This window comes from Brachyistius frenatus, unplaced genomic scaffold (assembly GCF_029030835.1).
Source record: "Brachyistius frenatus isolate BFR_SWC_R1_liver_20210118 unplaced genomic scaffold, ASM2903083v1 Contig_124, whole genome shotgun sequence".
Taxonomy (NCBI): Eukaryota; Metazoa; Chordata; class Actinopteri; family Embiotocidae; genus Brachyistius; species Brachyistius frenatus.
Window position 1 is genome coordinate 1 of NW_027210723.1, and position 19,734 is coordinate 19,734.

At 40.2% G+C, this 19,734-nt stretch overlaps 5 protein-coding genes across 12 annotated transcripts; 1 reads left to right on the forward strand and 4 right to left on the reverse strand.

Annotated features, from left to right (window-relative positions):
• Positions 1 to 895: 895 nt before the first annotated feature.
• On the reverse strand, positions 896 to 3,544 carry LOC138629943 (dual specificity phosphatase 29-like). Of its 3 annotated transcripts, none has more exons than XM_069713944.1 (4): positions 3,490 to 3,544; positions 1,665 to 1,852; positions 1,325 to 1,548; positions 896 to 1,225 (listed from the first exon to the last, which is right to left on the reverse strand). In XM_069713944.1, the coding sequence occupies exons 2-4, from the start codon at positions 1,841 to 1,843 to the stop codon at positions 1,002 to 1,004; spliced, it is 627 nt and encodes a 208-aa protein (XP_069570045.1). In that variant the 5' UTR covers positions 1,844 to 1,852; positions 3,490 to 3,544; the 3' UTR covers positions 896 to 1,001. The 3 variants fall into 3 exon arrangements, with proteins under 3 accessions (XP_069570045.1, XP_069570043.1, XP_069570044.1); XM_069713942.1 differs by having other exon boundaries at positions 3,398 to 3,542; XM_069713943.1 differs by having other exon boundaries at positions 1,665 to 1,878; positions 3,398 to 3,542.
• A 725-nt stretch (positions 3,545 to 4,269) lies between these two features.
• On the reverse strand, positions 4,270 to 6,761 carry LOC138629946 (dual specificity protein phosphatase 13B-like). 3 transcript variants are annotated; one of them, XR_011311602.1, is made up of 5 exons: positions 6,736 to 6,761; positions 6,420 to 6,545; positions 6,096 to 6,337; positions 5,263 to 5,678; positions 4,270 to 5,089 (listed from the first exon to the last, which is right to left on the reverse strand). XR_011311602.1 is itself a non-coding variant. In XM_069713948.1 (4 exons), the coding sequence occupies exons 2-4, from the start codon at positions 6,542 to 6,544 to the stop codon at positions 5,458 to 5,460; spliced, it is 588 nt and encodes a 195-aa protein (XP_069570049.1). In that variant the 5' UTR covers position 6,545; positions 6,736 to 6,761; the 3' UTR covers positions 4,270 to 5,457. The 3 variants fall into 3 exon arrangements, 1 of the variants encoding a protein (XP_069570049.1); XR_011311601.1 differs by having other exon boundaries at positions 4,270 to 5,178; XM_069713948.1 differs by having other exon boundaries at positions 4,270 to 5,678.
• An 889-nt stretch (positions 6,762 to 7,650) lies between these two features.
• On the reverse strand, positions 7,651 to 9,233 carry LOC138629977 (dual specificity protein phosphatase 13A-like). The gene is made up of 3 exons (XM_069714027.1): positions 9,108 to 9,233; positions 8,366 to 8,583; positions 7,651 to 8,255 (listed from the first exon to the last, which is right to left on the reverse strand). The coding sequence occupies exons 1-3, from the start codon at positions 9,230 to 9,232 to the stop codon at positions 8,044 to 8,046; spliced, it is 555 nt and encodes a 184-aa protein (XP_069570128.1). The 5' UTR covers position 9,233; the 3' UTR covers positions 7,651 to 8,043.
• A 376-nt stretch (positions 9,234 to 9,609) lies between these two features.
• LOC138629976 (dual specificity protein phosphatase 13A-like) lies at positions 9,610 to 10,606 on the reverse strand. The gene is made up of 3 exons (XM_069714026.1): positions 10,249 to 10,606; positions 9,957 to 10,171; positions 9,610 to 9,863 (listed from the first exon to the last, which is right to left on the reverse strand). The coding sequence occupies exons 1-3, from the start codon at positions 10,491 to 10,493 to the stop codon at positions 9,631 to 9,633; spliced, it is 693 nt and encodes a 230-aa protein (XP_069570127.1). The 5' UTR covers positions 10,494 to 10,606; the 3' UTR covers positions 9,610 to 9,630.
• Positions 10,607 to 10,866: 260 nt separating this feature from the next.
• LOC138629971 (sphingomyelin synthase-related protein 1-like) lies at positions 10,867 to 17,847 on the forward strand. 4 transcript variants are annotated; one of them, XM_069714019.1, is made up of 7 exons: positions 10,867 to 10,945; positions 11,245 to 11,421; positions 13,810 to 14,436; positions 14,591 to 14,686; positions 14,781 to 14,898; positions 15,089 to 15,239; positions 15,765 to 17,847. In XM_069714019.1, the coding sequence occupies exons 3-7, from the start codon at positions 13,814 to 13,816 to the stop codon at positions 16,067 to 16,069; spliced, it is 1,293 nt and encodes a 430-aa protein (XP_069570120.1). In that variant the 5' UTR covers positions 10,867 to 10,945; positions 11,245 to 11,421; positions 13,810 to 13,813; the 3' UTR covers positions 16,070 to 17,847. The 4 variants fall into 4 exon arrangements, with proteins under 4 accessions (XP_069570120.1, XP_069570121.1, XP_069570119.1 ...); XM_069714020.1 differs by having other exon boundaries at positions 13,813 to 14,436; XM_069714018.1 differs by lacking the exon at positions 11,245 to 11,421 and having other exon boundaries at positions 10,883 to 10,945.
• Positions 17,848 to 19,734: the final 1,887 nt, after the last annotated feature.

Consider the following 19,734-nt stretch of genomic DNA (forward strand, 5'->3'; position numbering starts at 1 on the left):
AGGGGGCGTTAGAGGATGGTGCAACTAAACTATAAGGGTTTTGTGGTTTATGTTAATCCAACTTTAGGACTGAAAACTTTGTTAGCTGCCTGAGATGTTCTCGCAGTCCAGCATCGGTCGGGCACACGTTTTGGACATGCTCCGCTCTTACTAGGTTAGGTAGTTACTTTATTAATCCCCGAGGGGAATTTTTTTTTCGCTGCAGCAGCATACAGAAGTAATAAGATAATAATAGAATAATAGAAAAGCAATAAAATAGCAGTAAAATAGCAGTAAAAAATATTAAATATAAATATAAAATGCACATTATATACAGTGTATACAGTACAGTATATATCTATATATATTACATACAACTAGCTACTGGGAAAGGATATTTGAGGTATTTTTTTACAAGTGTTCACAAGTGTTCTGATTGTGTTCTGTATGTTCCTGATGTTGAATTTCTTTTTCTCAATTTGGAAAATGAAAATAAAGTCCCCCCCCCCCCCCCCCCCAAAAAAAAAAAAAATGCGTACATCTGTATGTTTTATTTTCAGGATAATAAAACAAGCCTCTTCAAATCAGAACCAACCAGACTATTACTTACAGTCTTTGTTTTCTTCGCTGTGATTATAGTCTGGAAACCCTGTTTGCATTAATGTTCGCTCAGCCACTGAAGGGCAGACTAGTGTTGGTCTCTGTGTATATATGGTGTTCCATGGTGATTGGTTCAAGGCTGCTCCAATAGTTTCAAAATTAACCCAAAGTGCTCGCAAAATATGATGCAACACCAAGCTCCCACAAATATACTAACAGTGACTGAGCAAGAGCATATCTGTCCATTTTCTTACCGACAGCAGCATTGGCGAACTTTACGAGACTGACATGACACAGTAATGAAATACAAAACAGCTTTTGCTGATAATGATTTAAAAAGATGTACATTTTTAGGGCACTGGATAAAATCAGAGGAAAATTGTAAGTATATGGAAACATAGTATTTTTTTTTTTTTTTTGTGCTATTGGTTTTGAATCTCTCTTTTTTCTCTCAGCTTCTCCTCTTGCAGAGCGATGTCAAGGACCCTGAGTTGTTTGAGGAAGCCGTGATTGGGCAGGATGCAGCGGTGCTGTCGCACATGCTCAATAGCGTCCACCACAGTTAAGCTGTGTTTCATCATCAGGTATGCCAAGACCAGAGATGCTGACCTGCTCCGACCCATCACACAGTGCACCAGCACCTTGTCTAGAGAAAGATGGATTCGTCACAAACACAGAATGATCTCAGTTAAAGGGTTTGGCACAAAAACACACACACTGTCTCTCTGTCTCCTGCAGGACTTACTCTGTGGGTGACCGAGGGCCCCATGGATGAAATGCGCTGCTGGGCAGAAGTACTGGGAGATATTGAAGATGGGTTTGTCATCAGCCTCTACACCGTAGTACTGGATGCCCATGTCACTGTAGTAATCAGCCCCAGTCAGCACATTGTTACACTTTCCCTCTGCTGCATTCAGGATGTGTGTAACACCCAGATCCTTCAATCCCGGCCGCTCCAGAGCAGTTTTCCTGTGTTCATAAAACACACACACACATACTAAATGCGAAACACACAGAAGCTGTTATTATGAACTTTGACACATCTCACTAATTTAAAGGTCTCTGGGTGGTGCGGATTCACTCACTCATCTCCGATGTAGATATTGGGCCACACCAGGTTAACATGAGTATACTGAACTGAATTTCCAGTCCAGAACATCTGCTCCAGGTCTAATGTTCCCGGTGTGATGTAATCACTGTCTGGGTCCACCTGCACTGCTGCGTAGGGGTTCTTACATTTTGACTTCACCGCACAGGAGGACATGTCTCACCCCTGCCATCCAGAAAACACACACATCGCTGAGCTCGGTCAAAAACAAAATAGATGTCATGTTGTGATCTGCTCCCCAGCTGCAGAGCTGTAATATATATACACCGATTAGTCTGGTGTATAGGTGTTAACCGTAGTCAATTGGGCGATTAGTTGATCAACAGAAAACTTATCTGCAGTTATTTCTACAAATGATTAATCATTTGAGTCATGTTTAGGCAATAATGAACACAGGGGTTCCAGCCTCCTGCACATGAACCACTCTGTTGTTTTTCTTAGTTTTAGAAGCAGAATTTTTTTACACAAAAAAGGAAATTTTAAGTAAATTAAGACATATCAGGAACACTTTGATGGAACTTTATTACATTTGGGCCAAAGCGTTCACTTGGAGTCAAGGATGAATTGATTAGATTTAGGTATACAAAGGTCAAAGGTCACTATATGACATAACATGTTAATTCATATCCTAGTTGTGACAACATTTCACACAAATGTCCATTAGGATCAATTATTCCAACTTTTCTTGACTCGTTGGCAGAGGCAGTTGTTCTCGCGTTATATTATTTTAGATCAAACAATCAATACAATTTGTCGTAGATACTGTAAATCGGCAATTCAAATAAATGCTAATTGCAGCCCTATACAGTGTTTTACCACGTATGGCCGAAGCATGGAGGATCTAGGGAGCTATATACAAGTGGTTATAATGCATTTCACTGACTTTGCTTTTAAAAAGTAAAAACATTTTACATTGATATATTCATTTACAGATTTACACATACAACATGAATGAAACAATACTATTTTACCTCTGACGGATTAAATTGTTTTAGATATATAACTTGCAGATCAATTTTTGCAGGGAAAATAAATAGGAAGCTTACAATTAACAGCCCCTCCAGGATTTTCTCAAAAATTGCAATGCAATTTGCTGAGTTTTTAACTCCGGTGCACAGAGTTACACTTACACAGTAAGAGTTATTGTTAGATGACTTGATCAGTACAGATCTGTTTCAACAAATGTCACCTAAATAATGACAGATTTAAAATATTAATGATAAATCAAAAGAGAATAGTACATGAGGCATCAGGAAGCAGTTGATAAAACAAAAATAAATATGAAAGAAGTTATAGAAGTTATTTGAATTTAAATTTGTTCTACTTTTAAAGAAATCTATCAACAAATCCCACAATTTACAAGGTGTGAATTCATCTATTCTCATCAATTTATTTATTTTATTTTAAAATACATAAGTCGCCATTAAATCCTTTACTTTATAGCCCCTAACAAATTCATAACATTGTGCTCGTTTGCCGGATTATTCAGGTCTTCAGCAGTTCAATTTCATTGTTCTGCTGCACTTTTATTCTTTACACATTATTAATGTTCATGCACATCTCTCTTAAATTAGTTTTTAGTAAAACAGTACTGTGAACTGAACCTGTCCATGAGACTTCGGGTGTCTGAATTACTTGTACTGTACTGGCCTTTTAAAGAGAACTACAAAAAAATAAACATTCACTATGAGAGAAACAAAAATTACCTACCTGTTAAAAATCCGTCACTGAGCAGGATTACAGACCTTAATCTTATGTCTGTGTGCGTTAGTATGTGTGCATGTGTGTGTATCAACACAAACCTTCCTCTGCAGGAAGCTCGACGACTGAAATACAGATCTGGAATGGTAACTGCTCTCACAGGCGCTGTGTTTAAGATGATATTTTTAGGCAGCTCGGCTACAACACCTGACCTCTACAACGTGACACACACACACACACACACACACACACACACACACACACACACACACACACACACACACACACACACACACACACACACACACACACACACACACACACACACACACACACACACACATAGATGCTTTCTCATTGCTCTCCTAATGTGATTTGAGCGCGAGGACCAGTTTGTCAGTGCAGTTATTTCTGGACACATAAAACTTCAAGCATTCTTGTATTTTACTGATTGTTGTTGGAGCAGTGATCACCTACAAGACTTTCTCACAACAGATGACTCACAAATGACATTTCTATTCTTCCAGTTTTAATTGTCTTAAGAGGAAACATGAATTCATTTAAAATAGGTGGCAAGAAGTGAAATGACATGTTCCTTGGTTGTGTTTATTATTAGGACGTGTCAGCTCTGTCCTCCTCTGAGATCTGTCTGCTCTGTGGATTGAGACACAGCTCCAGCTGCCTGAGCTGCTCCAGAAATCCAGAGTTGGGTCCAATGTCTCGGTTCAGACGCACAGCGATGATGGCCTCCACCAACGACAGGCCGTGGCAGATCATCAAGTACGCCAAAACCAGCGCTCCAGAGCGACTGACACCCATGGCACAATGGACAAACACTGTCCCTGAAAGACACTTTAATCAGTACATATCATTTTGTTCTATAAATGTTCAATGTAAAGTCTGTGTTTATATATTTTATATATGCAGATCTCATAAATAAAGAGGTTGGAAAGTCATTTTTAAAGCAGATCTGAAGGTATAAATAGATTATTTTTGGCTCCCCTTAATTGGCTGCAGTTTTTCAAACCAGCGCTCCACTACTGCTTAAGATACAGACAAAATCAAATCATAGGCCATTAAAAATATTGTATTTATTGCCTCTAGCGTAGTTGAATCAACCAAACACTGTGATTTCTACTCATAGTTCTCAAAGTTATAATCCAAGTTTTCAGACTTTAAAACATGCAGCATAAGAATGGTCATATTTACTACTTACTTTATCTAACTAGTATACCGCTTACCAGTAGGGACATTACATTACAAGAAGAGGCTCTATAATTCATCAGCAGTCCCATGTTAAGTGATGGGATTGCTCTGTTTATCACCATTAATCTGTACATATGAATGCTCTGAATAAGTGAGATGGTTAGTAGTCACATTTCAACATTGTGTATGGCCCTCTGTAATTCTCTAACATGTTTAAATAAAGTTAAAGTATCTGTGAAGTACTTCGATAGGTTTGATTTGTGTTTTAGACATGTTTGTGTTTTTATCTTCTTAAAAAGTGCATTCACTTTATTCTGCTGTTTATGAACTACGGATTGAATTATGCTCTTACATTGTCACACTGACCATTTTTCTTTAGAGCCCTGTCTATGAACTGTGCAGCAGAGTCGAAGAAAGGTTGGAAGTTAAACTCTGGATGGTCTGCAGCTTCAACACCGAGGTACTCCACTTCAAGGTCCCCGTAGAACTGCTGACCTGTGTTGATCCGGTGTCGGCCCGCCGCAGCGTTCAGTATATGAGTAACACCCAGAGATGACAGTGTGGCTTTATCTCGTGCCACAGACCTGCAGACACACACTACATACAAGCTGATTTTATTTGGAATATATTTTTGCAGCACGGTGATGAATGAGCTTTTTTCTACTCACTCATCTCCAACGTAAAGGTTTGGCCAGACTTGATTGACAGGTGTCACTGGCTTCCTGTTTGTCCAGAGTATTTTCCTCAGCTCTGTCAGAGATGGTGTTTCCTCCTGCTGGGCTAACTGACCTCTGTAGCGATAAAGATGTGCGTGTCTGTGTGCATATGCTGATGTTTATAGCTTTGTGTGTCTGAGTGTGTCATTACAGTGTTTGGGCCTGACGCTGTCTCCTCCTCTCCCTCTCCAGGCTCATGTCGAGGCTGCGGAGCTGCTGCAGGAAGCCCTGGTTAGGACAGATGTCTCTGTGCAGCCTGACGGCAGCCACTGCCTCCTGCAGCTTCAGGCCCTCAACAATCATCAGGAAGGCCAGCACTAAGGTTGCAGAGCGACTCACACCCATCAGACAGTGTACGAACACCCGTCCTGCAGGTACATACACATTTTCTGTTACCTTTAGCACCAAATATGCAGAAACATAAACACGCACTGTCTGTTAGATTTGGTACATCTGGACAATCCAATACATACATTTTCTTTCTTTAGCAGTTTTATTATGTTTCAGAAATATGTAAATTCCATTCAGTTAATATTATTAATTTTGTGACAGAATCAAATAATGAAAGATGCTTAAATTTTATTTTTGTCCTTCACCTTTATGAGGGTGCAAAACATTTGAAACTTTGACCTCAATGTTGAAACATATGAATTAGCACATCAACAAAAACAGGCTCCATAAAAGTTAGCCTGGGTTTGATTAGATTGTGCAGCTGTGCCTAATAAAGTGGTCACTGAGTTTAAATGTAATCAACCACCGGGAGATAACACAGAGTGCTGACTTGCCTCCAATGGCCAGTGCGGCTCTGATGTATCGAGCTGTTGGATAGAAGAAAGGACTGAGAATGAACTCAATTGCATCATCCGCCTCCACCCCATAATAGTCCACTGTCATGTCTCTGTAGAAACGTGGGCCGGTGTTCACGTAGAAACAGGGGCCGGGGCCGGGGTTGGGGGGTCCGTGAGCAGTGTTCACAATGTGAGTAATGCCCAGACTGTGGAGAGTGCCCTTGTCACGAGCCGCCACCCTGAAACAAAACCACACATTCACTCCTGCATGGGTCAGGGATGTGTCTATAGATGTGTGCGTGCTATTGTGTGTGTACCTACTCGTTGCCTATGTAAAGGTTGGGCCAGACTTGATTGACATGTCCAGTCGGTCGTCTGTTGGCCAGCAGGAACTCCTGTAGCTCTGAGACAGAGGGAGGTTCATACGGAGGGTCCCGAAGAGACATACTGTAGCGGCACACAAATAGACACACACAAGGACCTTTTACTTACTCTTCACTATGTGTAAAAAAAAAAAAAAAAAAAATCTGTAATCTTTTCTCAGAATCATCCTCAATTAGTAAAACCAGTGTTGACAGTAATCTGAAAGATCCTCAAACTAGCCTGTTCCCACCCTGAATTTTATTCGTTACCTCACCTCAAGGCAGTAGAGACCCTTCTCCTTTAATGTGCCCACTCTTATTTCTCTATAAACACCCTCACACAACTGTAGCCTGTTTCCTTTTATAACTCTGTAATCATACACTCATTAGTGACAGAACCGTCCTGTAGACGGGAGTCATCAGCCGTTCAGGCACTTTGAAACATATTGAGTCCATTTTGACTTCATGTCCTCATTCTTATGGACAACAATGTGGCACAATCCTGTGAATTTTAACACGAGCATACTTTTTCCACGGTGTCTGCAGATTGTTACATAATGCAGCACGGTGTTGCTACCCAGAGTAACGCCTGCTGCTCTGCTCCTTTAAGAGACACGATCAAAGCTGGGAATTACATTCACCAGTGACTTGTTAACTTCAGCTGCATTTATTGTGTTCACATTGAATTACAAATAATAAAAAAAAGTAGGTTCTGCTCTTTGCATTTTGGAAAAAGAAGAAAAAAACAAACAGTGAGGTAACATGACATCAGCTACAATCTTTAAGAAATCATTGTACTACATTTCTTTTACTATGAACTTTAAATAATTTAAAACTCAATAATGACCATTTTTATTTATTTAAATTTTCTTTGTAGCTCAGTCATAACATCATTTTGTTTAACCATCAGTTTAATATTTAGTGTATTTATATGTCCCTTGGTTTTAGTAGTGCATGTTGAAATCCATTTAGAAAGCTGAAACTATCCAGCCTGTTTTCTGTTTATGTGGAGATGTAATTTTGAAAATATATGGCAATCAAATGCTTTTATAACAATAAGTCAATAGTAATTAAGGATTAAGGTGTGATGTGCATACATTTAAATCACATTTAAATAGCATTTAGTTTTACTCATTTTAAATTGAACCAGCCAAAACATCAAAACACCAATGATATATAATAAATTGTCTTTAATGGATAGAACGACAATCATAAATCTGTATTTACAAAGCCTGTGAGCATGACTGATAACAAACACACAACCTTTACAGTTTGAATATGAAAGACAAATCCAGAGAAATGTGACACACTAATATCACTGTACTTACTATATTTACAATAATACAAAATCACAACACGAGCAGTGCTGCTGTGCCCAGATGTTAAACTTGTGCAAGGAAACACTCAAATGAAAAATTATGGAATTTAAACATTACTTGAGACTCACACCTGTTAGTGCATCCAACACAGAATGACAAATCAGTATTTACAAGAAAATACTGATGAGAGTGGTGTGTAACACGAGGAGAGGTCTTGAGGTGACTAATGGCTAATAAAACGAAGGAAAGAAAGAAAGAGGGAGGTCAGAGGAGAGGACACAACCGCCTTTTTCGTATCAGCTGTTCGTCCAGCTTGAGGAGCATGGACAGAAAGTTCCGGTTGGGGTAAATGGCTCGTTTTTGGACGACATGCCTCAGAGCGTCTCTCAGAGAGAGACGCTGCCGCAGCATCAAGTATGCCAGCACCAAAGTGGCCGATCGACTCATGCCCATGATGCAGTGCACCAGCACTTTTCCTGTGAAGCAGGATGAAAAACATGAAGGGAAACTGAGACAATGGAGACAGCTATGAAGAAAGAAACAACTCTAAAGTTGGACGTGACACTGATTGTCACATTCACTTTACCATCTTTGCTCTTCAGGGCTTTGTGTATAAAGTCAGCAGCAGATTTGAAGTACTGACTGAGGTCAAAGTGGTCTGAGTCCTCTGCTGGGATGCCAAAGTAAACACAGGTGTTCCCGTAAAAACTCTGGTCACCGATGCTGCCCTGCTTGGAGTGCGCTGCATTCAGGACATGAGTGATGCTCAGCTTATGTAACCTCTTTCTATTTTGTGCTACAGCCCTGGAGAACACACACACAAAAGACAAATACATAGAAAATAAAGAGAACGTTTAAAAAACAGGCTCACAAAATGATAAGTCACACTTTTTAGCCTTTATAAGATGGATAGATGAAAGATAACTTATAATTAGATATATTATATATCTAATTATATAACATAAGTGTTTAGTTATGTATTCAGATATATATATGTGGGCAATAAGTGCAGGCTGACATAGACACAGATGATGAATGACAGTATAGTAAAACACCCTAATATTAATTTAAAATAGGTCTTAAAGGAGACCTTATAACTGTTAACAAATACAGTAAATTACAGTAGAAACACTTTAAAGTCCTGTATATTTGCTTATAGTTCCATTAGGTGTTACAAGCTTTTTTATAAATGTTTAAACAGTGCTTTTAAATGCTAAATAGAGCGACTTAAAGTAAAGTGTATCCAGTTACACAAGTTCTGCTCTTAAAAAAGTAAATAAAACGGAGGAATTCTTCTGCTGCAGAGCTCAGGAAGATCTCACACTCACACATTTCCTATGTAGAGGTTGGGCCAGACTTCATCCATTGTTGTGAGCTCCAGTGAGCAGGAATCCAAGATGAGCTCCAGCTCTTTAATGAGCACCAGGTCCTGTAGCTGGCTGCTCCCTGACATTCTCCACCTGGACACAGAGTGCACCTTCAGCAGACCCCCGCGCTGCTGCTCGCCGCCGTCTGTGCCCTCCGTCCCTCCACAGCCAGGGTCTACAGCTCAGTGAGAGGCATGAGCAGGTGGCCGTTTGAATGCTGCATGGCCTCCCAAATTAGCTCTCTGTGTTCAGTGGGCTGTCTCTCACTGGATGCGGAATTATTTAATGTTGCTGTTGCATTGATTGGTGTATTCACTGATGCAAAAACAAAACCGGAGGGGGGGGGGAAGACAGGAACTGTCTGTCACCACTGAGGTCACATCACAAGGGAGGGGGGTGGACAGAGCTGAACACTGTAGTTAATACATATAGTAAATGAAATGGAGACAGTCTGAACTTTTTGACATAACTGAGCAAGGACAGTTTAAATGGATTTATTTTCATGGTTTTTCCTTTCTTTGTGTAACCCTTCGTCCTGCAGTTTTCGGTCCAGGACTATCAGCTGTCGCAGAAAGCCTCTGTTTGGGAAAATCCAGCGCCTTTGTTGCACACAGCGCACAGAGGACAGCAGACCGAGGTGATGGTGAATCATCAGGTAGGCCAGGACCAACGCAGCTGAACGACTCACACCCACAGCACAGTGCACAAAAACTTTCCCTGAGAATCATACGACAAACAGAACAGAACAAAGATACTGAAAGTAGGCTACAGATCATCATTTCCGAAAACCTGTGTGGCAGTTTACAGTACCTCCTGATGACAGGGCCTGGTGAATGAACTCAGATGCAGGGTAGAAAAAAGGCGAAAGGTCAAAGGTCGGCAGGTCGTTGGCTGGGACTCCGTAGTATTTCACTGTGGTTCCATAGGAATCCTCACTGCCTTTACAGCAGAGTTTCCCGTGCGAGGCGTTCAGCACGTGAGTGATGCCCAGCTGCCAGAGCCCAAACTTGTCACGAGACATAGACCTGACACAAAAAAAAACAAACATAATACATTAATGATAATCCAGACGGGAACTTTAAATGCAGCACATGACACTCACATGTCCCCCAGAAACAGGTTTGACCACACCTCGTCTCCATGGCGACAGGAGCGTGGAGCTGAGTATAAAACCTCCTCCAGCTCCTGGAGAGACGGGATCTCCCACGTCCTCTTTGAATCCCCTGTCGCACAAGTGTGCTTTTCCTCTTCCTCTTGGTCTGTGCCACTCACAATTTTCTGCTCTGAATCTTGTGTATCACATTTCACCCCTGCTACAGCACCCGATGATGACTTTCTGTCGGCCATTGCTGAGCCTGTATACTGTCCTGTTCTTTCCTTAAAACTAAATGAAGCTGTCTCTCTGTCTGCTGCTTTGATCCTATTTCAGCCTCTGACTGTCAAAAACAGGTGGTGCACTTTGGCACTGGCTCGAACTCTCGTGTTTACAACTACGACACGCGCTCGTCTTCTCAAATTCAAACTAAATCATGAAATATGTGTGCTTCTCAGCTCTGGAGAAACACTAGCTGTCATCCAGGTTTCTCCTGAGTGTGACCAGCAGATGTCAGCGTGCTCTCAGCAGCAGCCCTGCATGAAACCACCAGCTCTTCTTTACTGGTGTTGTTCATTCTTGTCACTTCCTGTTTGGTGTTGCCTAGTTGTCAGAAGCATGTTGGCCATGAAATTCCCTTACAGAAGGAGAAGCAAACAGACAGCTCATCCACGCCCTCTGATGGCACAGTGACAGCGGCTCTATGGTAAGAGAGACGATTTCTGTTTAGTTTGAGCTTTAAAAGTGAGTTTGAAACAACAAAATGAATTTCCTGTGACTTGCTTGTTCTGATTTGATCATGAACCCTTCTGCTTGTTGTTTACATAAATGAAATAATGTTAGGACGTGTCCTCACTGCCATGAAAATATGATGTATGTACAGTTGAACTGATGCTGAAATGTTTTAGTTTGATGTTACATTGTTCCCCGGTGGTGAACAGACTATGAGCCCTTTGTCAGACTGTCTCTGTCTCACACACACTGAAGGGCTTTTCTCTCTCACAGCTGCGTGTCACTGCTCACTGTGACTCACTGTAAGCCAGCCAGACAAGCTGACAAGGCACTTATGAATCCCAAGTAAAGCCATGGGCCACAGAAGCTGCAGGATGTTGGCAGTAAAATCTGGAGGCTAGTTAAAAATAACTTATTTCTAATAGAGGGAGCAAAGCAGCAGCTACCACGGTGAGTTACTTCAGGTTTTAGAAATGTAATTATTTAATACTGCTCAGGTCAACAGATGAGTTTGATAAATCGTCAGTGTGACCTTGCATTATCAACCTGGATTTACTGATTGTTTTCAATGACTACGATCGAATCAGTGATGTGATGTGATGTCATATTGGGCATGGCTGTTAATCTATAGGTGACAGTCAAGAAAACAGCAGCTCGGTAATGCCAGAATGACAAATTAAAAAAGATTCAACTCTAATAAAACCTTAATGATCACAATACAAGCTATCTAATTGTTTTGTAAATGTTAAAAATTCTTGCAGCATTGACAATATTTTTAAAAAGAGCTTAAACAGTTAATTGATTAGTAAATTAATGGAAAATGGTTGAACTCATTTGTCAAGCAAAACTGTCAAACATTTGATGGTTCCAGCTTTTAAAGTGTAAAATTTTGGGGTGCAGCTAACAAATATTGTCATTATCAAATAATCTGCAGATTCTATTTTTTATTTATTAATTGTTTGTTCTGTAAAACATCAGAAAATCAACCAAATATTTTACATTTCTGCTTGAAAAACTAAATTATTCCATGATGAGAATTGTTGCCAATACATTTTCTGTCCATCTGCTAAATGATCAATCATTTAATCATTCAGTCAATAAGCTCCGTGACAACTAGCTGCTATTCTTGTTTGACATCAAGCGTTGGTTGGACATGAAGTCAAATTTAAAGACCTTGAGCTTGGGCCACCTTGAGCTGCAAGAAGTTTTCCAGACCAAATCAATAATCGATTAATTGAGAAAGTAATCAACAGGTTAGTCCAAAATGAAAGTAATCGTAACCATTTATTGATACTTAATTGTAACAGTCTAACTTGATAGGACTACTAGCTGTTTAAAAGCCAGTGATGTCTTGTGCATTACTGACAGCAGGAAGCTCCTTACTCAGGCAATTTTAGGTCTGTATCTGGTTTCCAATCAGCATAAAGGCTATCGCTCACTTTCAGTATTAAACAGTAGTGCAGTCATGTTGGCTGAGTCTTGCAGACCTTTGGAGCAGTTGGGTGTTCAGGGCGAGTAGCACCACGGTGAGCTTATCAGAAGGCCGAAGGGCAGGAGCGAGAAAAAAATAAAAAAGTGCCAAAGATGTATTCATCTGCAACCGAAACTGTGAGGAGGAGAGGAGGGTTAGTGATTCACTGTTTTCTTGATTATACTGAAACAACACTGCCGGAGCAGAGAGGACAGGGACACTGCAGTTGAATTCCTGTTCCTTGTTTTGAGTTGACACATAAAACATAGGCCTGCTTTATGTGGAACAGGGTGTCGGTGTGTACTCATAATGTGAGTCGCTGCTCTGCTGTACGGTCACTGACATGAACTCAGATTATATAATAGCACTAAGTAGCCTTCATTGTGAGGTGCTGCTGAGTCACAGAATACGAGCACAAGCAGTCCGCCCACAGCAGATTAACTCTACACTGACTGTATCCTGATTAGCTATATTGATTGAAACTCTCGCTGTATAACAATATATCATTTGAGACTATTATTATTGATTATTTTCACTTGCAATTAATTGTTAAAATGACTATTAAATGTGTCAATTGTGAAACACACCAGTCACAGTTTCCCAGAGCACAAGGTGCGCTTCAAATGACTTATTTTACGAGAGACTGAAGGTTCAACATAGATATTTTCTCTGGTTTAGTTGCGTAGAGTGAGCTACATACAGACAAATGACAGTGTTGCTCATTTTAGAGCTGAAACAATGAGGCCATTAGTTCATTCAACTGTCTTGATAATCGATTAATCACTTGAGTCCTTTTTTAAACATAGTTGCGGTCTTTTTTGCAATGTGAGGATAAACCTTGTTTTGCTGTGAACTGAATCTTTGGGTTTTAGACTGTTAATGTAAATCAAGACAATGGAAAATGTGATGTGATGAAGATGTTTAGTTTTTCTTCCCTATTTTCTAACATTTTGTTGATGAATAGATTGGAGAATATTCAGCAGAGTTGTTAATATAATTGCAGCCCTTGCTCATTCAAAAAGTAGGCTAAGTGGTTGTGATGAAAAAGAAGCAAATTGAGTAGTTATTTGAATAGGTGAGTTCCAGACAGTTTTGCTTTCTAGACAATAGGACTGAAAGTGACAGAGACAGTAATTGAATCAAGTGATGAAAACACAGTGGAGGATGAAGAGGCACATAATTATCACAGAATTGTTTCATCAGCCTTTGATCAGTCAGAGTATCACTGTGTATGCTTATTAGCTTTCTCATGATATTTCTTTGTCTCTGGTTGCTTCTAAAATCTTGAGTTGCGTACTTTACCATCTCAGTTATTTTCATCTTCATGAAGCTCTACATGACTTAACAGTGTTTGTGTGTTTCTGCAGCAGCATGGCACTGTCAGAAGACAGTGTGATCGCCTGGAGCTGTAAGCAGGTGGCCCAGTGGCTGCAGGAAGAAGGTTTCGGGCAGTATGTGGAGTTACTGTGCACAGACCACCGCCTAGACGGCCCCAGCCTGCTGGCTCTGACTGAGGCCGACCTTCGGGGTCCTCCGCTGGGCCTCACTGTGCTGGGAGACATCAAAAGGCTGGCCATAGCCCTCCGCCGGCTCCAGAGACAAAACCAGGCCCAGCTGGAGGACCTGGGTCTCCGGCCTTCAGACAGTCTTCCTGCAGGCCTCCCGCTGGGTGCTGCAGGGGTCGAGTGGAGCTGTGACAGAGCCGACAGGAGGTATAATGGAGGTGATCGCTTGTGTAATGGGACTGAACTGCGGCACAGGAATGGTGACAGGTCTGGATACAGCTCAGGACCACTGCTGTGTCACACACACTCCAACGGGAGGTGTAGGCAGCACTTGGCGGGTAGATTGGACCCAGAAGTGTGGAAGACAGTCATGAGTTGCATATATGTATTTTTTGTGTTTGGATTCACGTCTTTTGTCATGGTTATCGTGCATGAGCGTGTCCCGGACATGAGGACATACCCACCACTGCCTGATATCTTCCTAGACAGGTATAAACCTTGTATCTTGTGTATTTTGCACTGATAATCAGTATATACCTACATGAAGACATTGTTGAGCAACTTCAACTCCATAGTTCATGTACAGATCCTCCTGCACTTATCTAATCTACACACTGATACATACATTTTTGTACCGTGACAGTGTTCCCAGAATCCCTTGGGCTTTTGCAATGGCGGAAGCTTGTGGCGTCATCTTGTGCTACATGTTGCTGTTGATCCTGCTCCTTCACAAGCACAGGTAGCCCACAGTTCCAGCTGTTTCCCCTGACATCACACTGGTAGATGTACAAGATGTAGTTTTCAGCCTTCATACTCTTTTGTGTGTATTTCAGATCCATCCTCTTCCGAAGGCTGTGTTCTTTGATGGGAACAGTGTTTTTGCTCCGATGCTGCACCATGTTTGTCACCTCGCTCTCTGTGCCTGGGCAGCACCTGAAATGTGCGAGTAAGGTGGGAAGCGCAGATGAGATTATTTCAAGATAAGATAACGTCATTTATCAGTCTGGAGTAATCTGTAATTCTCAGTTATGTTATAGTACAGTGCCCGACTTTGCATTATTGCTGTGATAACTGATGTACAGCTGACGCTGTGATTCACACTGCATTACTGATTACAGATGGGTTTTTTTGTGTCTTGCAGACATATGGGGATAGTTGGGGAAAGATACAGAGGGCCCTGGCTATCTGGACTGGATTTGGAATGACTCTGACAGGCGTCCAAACCTGTGGCGACTACATGTTCAGTGGTCACACGGTTGTCATCACACTGCTCAACTTCTTTGTGACTGAATGTGAGTGGTCATTCTTTTGTTGGCCTTCAATGACAGAATAAATTACCTTAGTTGAACACGCTGTACAGAATTTAAATGAAGGTCTATTACATTCAAGCCCTTGCCAAGTTCTCGCAGTGTTGTATGAGTATTTAAATCTGCCGTCTGGTGAGACATCTCGTGGTGGTTGGATGAATGCATGCTAGCCATGCTCTATGGGTGTAGCTCAATGGTAACTTGAACGGGAGTGAATTAATGTAGTCATGCGGCTCTTCTAGACTTCCCAGATATAATTGGACCAAAGAGATCAAATTCTGATACTGAAACGAGTCTTTTTGCAGGCGCTGTGGTGCTTTTTATTTCATCTATCCACTACGTAGCCACTGTTTTACAGCCACAAGAGTAGCAACAGAGTCACCCAGTGAAACAGTTGGGCGAGTTTTTGAAGGTCTATAGCAAAAGAGAAGAAAATAAATCAGGCTTTGGATACACGTTAATTACAGATTTTCACCTGACTTGACTTATAATGATTTCTTTCAATTGCAGACACTCCACGTTCCTGGAATCTGATCCACACCATCTCCTGGGTGTTAAACCTGTTTGGGATTTTCTTCATCCTGGCAGCTCACGAGCACTACTCCATCGACGTGTTTATCGCCTTCTACATCACCACCCGCCTCTTCCTCTACTACCACACCTTAGCCAACACTCGCGCCTACCAACATAGCCGAAGAGCACGCATTTGGTTCCCCATGTTCTCCTTCTTTGAGTGCAACGTGAACGGACCTGTTCCCAACCAGTATCACTGGCCCTTCAGCAAACCTGCCTTCATGAAAACTCTGATTGGATAAAGAATTCTTTAAGATCAGCGGATTCAATGTGCATAGACTGTAATATTAATGCCTCAATGAGAATTTCTTTAATTTATTATGTGCAAGTTTTTTTTGCTCATTTGTAAAAAAAACAAAAAACATGACCTTTATTTTTTTTGTCTAATGACATGTTTTAAGCAATAACTTTACTGTTTGGGAAATACATTTTTTTGTATGCAGATAGTTACAGTACATGGGAACATAGCACCACTCTTATGACTGAGTGCCATATGTGGAACTACAGCCAGCAGTGGGTATCTTAGCTGAGCACAAACGCTGGAAACAGGGGGATAAACTTTGCCTAATCCACCTACAGTACCAACACCTCTAAATATTTTATTAATCTGAACAAAGACTGCAGGAAATTTGCTCCCACCCAAAAAATGTTTTAGTACATAACCTCTTGTATCACTTTATATCCAACAAATTGAATTTGTGTAAATTAGCAAGCTCTAGAGGTGCTGAAAACTTGTACCTTTGGACAGAGCCCAGCTAACCAGCTGCAAACTGTAGCTTCATATTTCCTAAAGACAATTATCAGAAAACAAATACATGTATTTCCCAAAATGCTATGCAGTCCCTTTAAACATATTTGCACTCTGCCAAAGATAAACAAAGAAATGGGTTTAATTATGGGGCTAAGAGAAGCAGGTACGGACATTTTTATTTGCCTTTAAATAATCACTGTTATCACTTTCAGCTTCCACTTTGGGGATGTTTACGTTTCACTGTTGGTTTGGGTCGTGGATTCACTTGCTATTTACAGAGGAAAACAGATCAGGCTTTAAGAAGCTGTAATGCCAGTTGATATTGTAGTTGTCTGTTTTTGGGAGTCGACAGTTCACATGTTGCTTTGCTACAAAGAGATTAGACACTTTTGGTAAATTCTACCAAAGTAGCCTTTCTTTCTTTCTTTTGATGTGCAACAGAGCTAATACTTCATGCTCTCTGAGAAAAGAGCCCCGTTTCACTCGCATAGAAAATAAATGTTCAACTATTTCTTCCACTTTAGTCAGACTAAAGTGAACCCTACAGCTTTTGTATTTGCTAAAGTCACCTTTGGGATATTAGCTTCCTACATGCACAGTTCAGCTCCACCATATGTATGAACATTTCATTTAATTTGTTAATTACATCGGTTGACAGAGATTTGGTCCCATGAAAAAAATCGACATATATTTTTGAATGCTGAATCCAAACAAGTTTTTTTTAGAATTAGTTTATCACCTGTAGTGTTTTTGTTCCAGTATACTAGTACCAAGGAAAGAGGAGCCCCTCTACAGTATGTTGGCAGACTGGACACTAAAGAGGGATGTTCCTGTGGACAAAGATAGGTGAACAAAATACAGTTGTACATTTTAGAAAAGTTTCTACATATTTTAAGAGTAACAACAGCCGTAATAATGACTACAAAATATACTCTGTCATTTAAAAAACTATGCCCAATAGAAAAATGCTACAAAGAGAAACAAATTCAACGTAAAAAGTATTACAAGTTCTACTTGTGGGACAAAAAAAATCTCTGGATTTTGTTGTCCAGTGTTGTGCAATGATTGTAGAAACGTAATGTTGGGTTTTCCTCTATTGTGCAATACAAACACTGACTTTTGTCGGTTGACAAAGTTTCAAAAGTTGACTGTTTACTTCGGCATTGCTGATCCAAACTATAACTGTTTACAATGCGTGGCCTTATTTCAGTGCAAATAATCTCTCGCTGCCTCTTGGCTCAACAATAAAAGTTTACAGATGAGAAAAAACATTTTTATTTTCTGCTTTCGGCTCTGAGTGCGTTCACACAAAGGAGGAGGTGTTTGCTGCATCTGGCCAATCACAAACATGGAGGAGTGTACTGACGGCGCAATGACATACTTTAAAAACGAAGAGCAAGCTATAATCTTAAAAAAAAACTTTAATGAAGTTAAACACATAATCCACACTGAAAGCAGCACATCTGCAGCTGCTAAATGATGGAAGAATGGGCAAATTTTTTTTTTTTTTTTTTAAATCGCCGATTGTGTGAATGTAGCCGCAATTGAAAATCTTAGTATCACCTTATAATATCACCTTTCCATAAAGTGCACAGGAAGATCGGACAAATGCATGTGTGTATTTCATTAAATTAATGTATTATTAGATGCATTCTCATGACGTATATGCACGTCTTAATCTCATCATTTCACCTGCAGCCCCGGAGGTGTCAAACGGATCGAGGAGCAAATAAGAAATACATTTAAAAACATAATTCAAAGCGGTAGGTAGCTTTACTGTCGTATCTTGTAAGTATAAGTGTAATGATTTAGTGCATCAATCAGTACCTGTTGTAGGATGATATCAGTAAAAACAGGTTTGTCGGTCTCTGAACACTCTGTTCCTTCAGTATATCAACATTATCCGCACACCTGATGCTCTTCCCCACTTTAAAACAAATACTTGATGAAAGTTGCATCACTATTCAAATATTACTAATAAAGATATGCAGGGGTGCACACCTCAGTATAAGCAGTTCTTGCACACAGTAGTCTCCTCTTGATTGGTTCACATCACATCTGAGGATGGTATGTATTTTTGATAGACTATGATATCAACTGGACTAAACAAATGAGATATCTTCAAATATGGATAGATACTGTATGATAATTATGTCATTGCTCTATTGCATATAATGTTAAGGCTCAACTGCAATTTAGTTTGTTCTCATTAATATTTTAGTTAAAGTATTTGTAGTGGTGGTGGTGGTGGTAACAAAAGTGACACCTTTTTTAAAGTAAAGGTGGAGCCTTTGAACTATTGGTTGAAAAACATAAATCAGATAGTCAAACCAAAAACATTCATTCAAGTTTTGATTAAGACTATCTAAAAAAATATTTCCACATTCCAGGATGTTGCAGGCAAAAACTGTATTTTGTATTGAAAGGCACAGTACATAAAGTACTCTTATATACAGTACAATACTGGATTATTGTACATATAGCTGAACAATGTATTGCAAATGATACAATGCTACAACCCCTTTTCCAAAAAAAGCTGGGACACTGTGCAAAATGTAAATAAAAACAGAATATGAAGATTTGCAAATGCTGTAAACCAATATTTCATTGAAAATAGACTAAAGACAACATCAAATGTTGAAACTCTGAATTTATTATCATTTTATTTTATTTTTTTAAACACTTATTTTTAATTTAATGGCAGCAACACATTTGAAAAAAAGAGTTGGGAAAGGGGCATGTTTGCCACTGTGTTGCATAACCTCTTCTTTAACAACATTCTGTAAACGTTCAGGAACTGAGGAGACAGCTGCTGGTGTGACGGCCCACCTAGTTTCCTGTGCTGCTCAGCCCTGGTTCCTCCTGGCTACAGCCTGGGTGTGTCATCAGGAGAATCAGCTGCACCTGTGAAGTGGGTGAAGTTATGTCTACAAGAGCAAGTTTTCTTGAACTGCTCTCTCTCTCTTGCAGGGCAGCTCTGCACTTTCACCTCGTCATGGTAACAACTGCTCTTTAGTTTTGGTTTTGCACTTTATTCAACACTCTTGCACTTATCCAATCATGCCTTAAGCAGCTGATGCTTTACACTTTTACACTCCGCAATAAGTATTTAAACAAAACTAAATTGGCCTACAACCACTTATTCAATTTAATTCA

Coding starts and splice junctions, on each gene's coding strand:
- LOC138629943 (XM_069713944.1), bottom strand. CDS start 1,843: ATGTCCTCCTGTGCGGTGAAGTCAAAATGTAAGAACCCCTACGCAGCA. Junction 1,549..1,664: donor AATATCTACATCGGAGATGA/GTGAGTGAATCC, acceptor TTATGAACACAG/GAAAACTGCTCTGGAGCGGC. Junction 1,226..1,324: donor GGCCCTCGGTCACCCACAGA/GTAAGTCCTGCA, acceptor ATCTTTCTCTAG/ACAAGGTGCTGGTGCACTGT.
- LOC138629946 (XM_069713948.1), bottom strand. CDS start 6,544: ATGTCTCTTCGGGACCCTCCGTATGAACCTCCCTCTGTCTCAGAGCTA. Junction 6,338..6,419: donor AACCTTTACATAGGCAACGA/GTAGGTACACAC, acceptor GTTTTGTTTCAG/GGTGGCGGCTCGTGACAAGG. Junction 5,679..6,095: donor AGCCGCACTGGCCATTGGAG/GCAAGTCAGCAC, acceptor ATGTACCTGCAG/GACGGGTGTTCGTACACTGT.
- LOC138629977 (XM_069714027.1), bottom strand. CDS start 9,232: ATGTCAGGGAGCAGCCAGCTACAGGACCTGGTGCTCATTAAAGAGCTG. Junction 8,584..9,107: donor AACCTCTACATAGGAAATGT/GTGAGTGTGAGA, acceptor TGTGTTCTCCAG/GGCTGTAGCACAAAATAGAA. Junction 8,256..8,365: donor AGCCCTGAAGAGCAAAGATG/GTAAAGTGAATG, acceptor CCTGCTTCACAG/GAAAAGTGCTGGTGCACTGC.
- LOC138629976 (XM_069714026.1), bottom strand. CDS start 10,493: ATGGCCGACAGAAAGTCATCATCGGGTGCTGTAGCAGGGGTGAAATGT. Junction 10,172..10,248: donor AACCTGTTTCTGGGGGACAT/GTGAGTGTCATG, acceptor TTTTTGTGTCAG/GTCTATGTCTCGTGACAAGT. Junction 9,864..9,956: donor CCAGGCCCTGTCATCAGGAG/GTACTGTAAACT, acceptor TATGATTCTCAG/GGAAAGTTTTTGTGCACTGT.
- LOC138629971 (XM_069714019.1), top strand. CDS start 13,814: ATGGCACTGTCAGAAGACAGTGTGATCGCCTGGAGCTGTAAGCAGGTG. Junction 14,899..15,088: donor ACCTGAAATGTGCGAGTAAG/GTGGGAAGCGCA, acceptor TGTGTCTTGCAG/ACATATGGGGATAGTTGGGG. Junction 15,240..15,764: donor CAACTTCTTTGTGACTGAAT/GTGAGTGGTCAT, acceptor TTTCAATTGCAG/ACACTCCACGTTCCTGGAAT.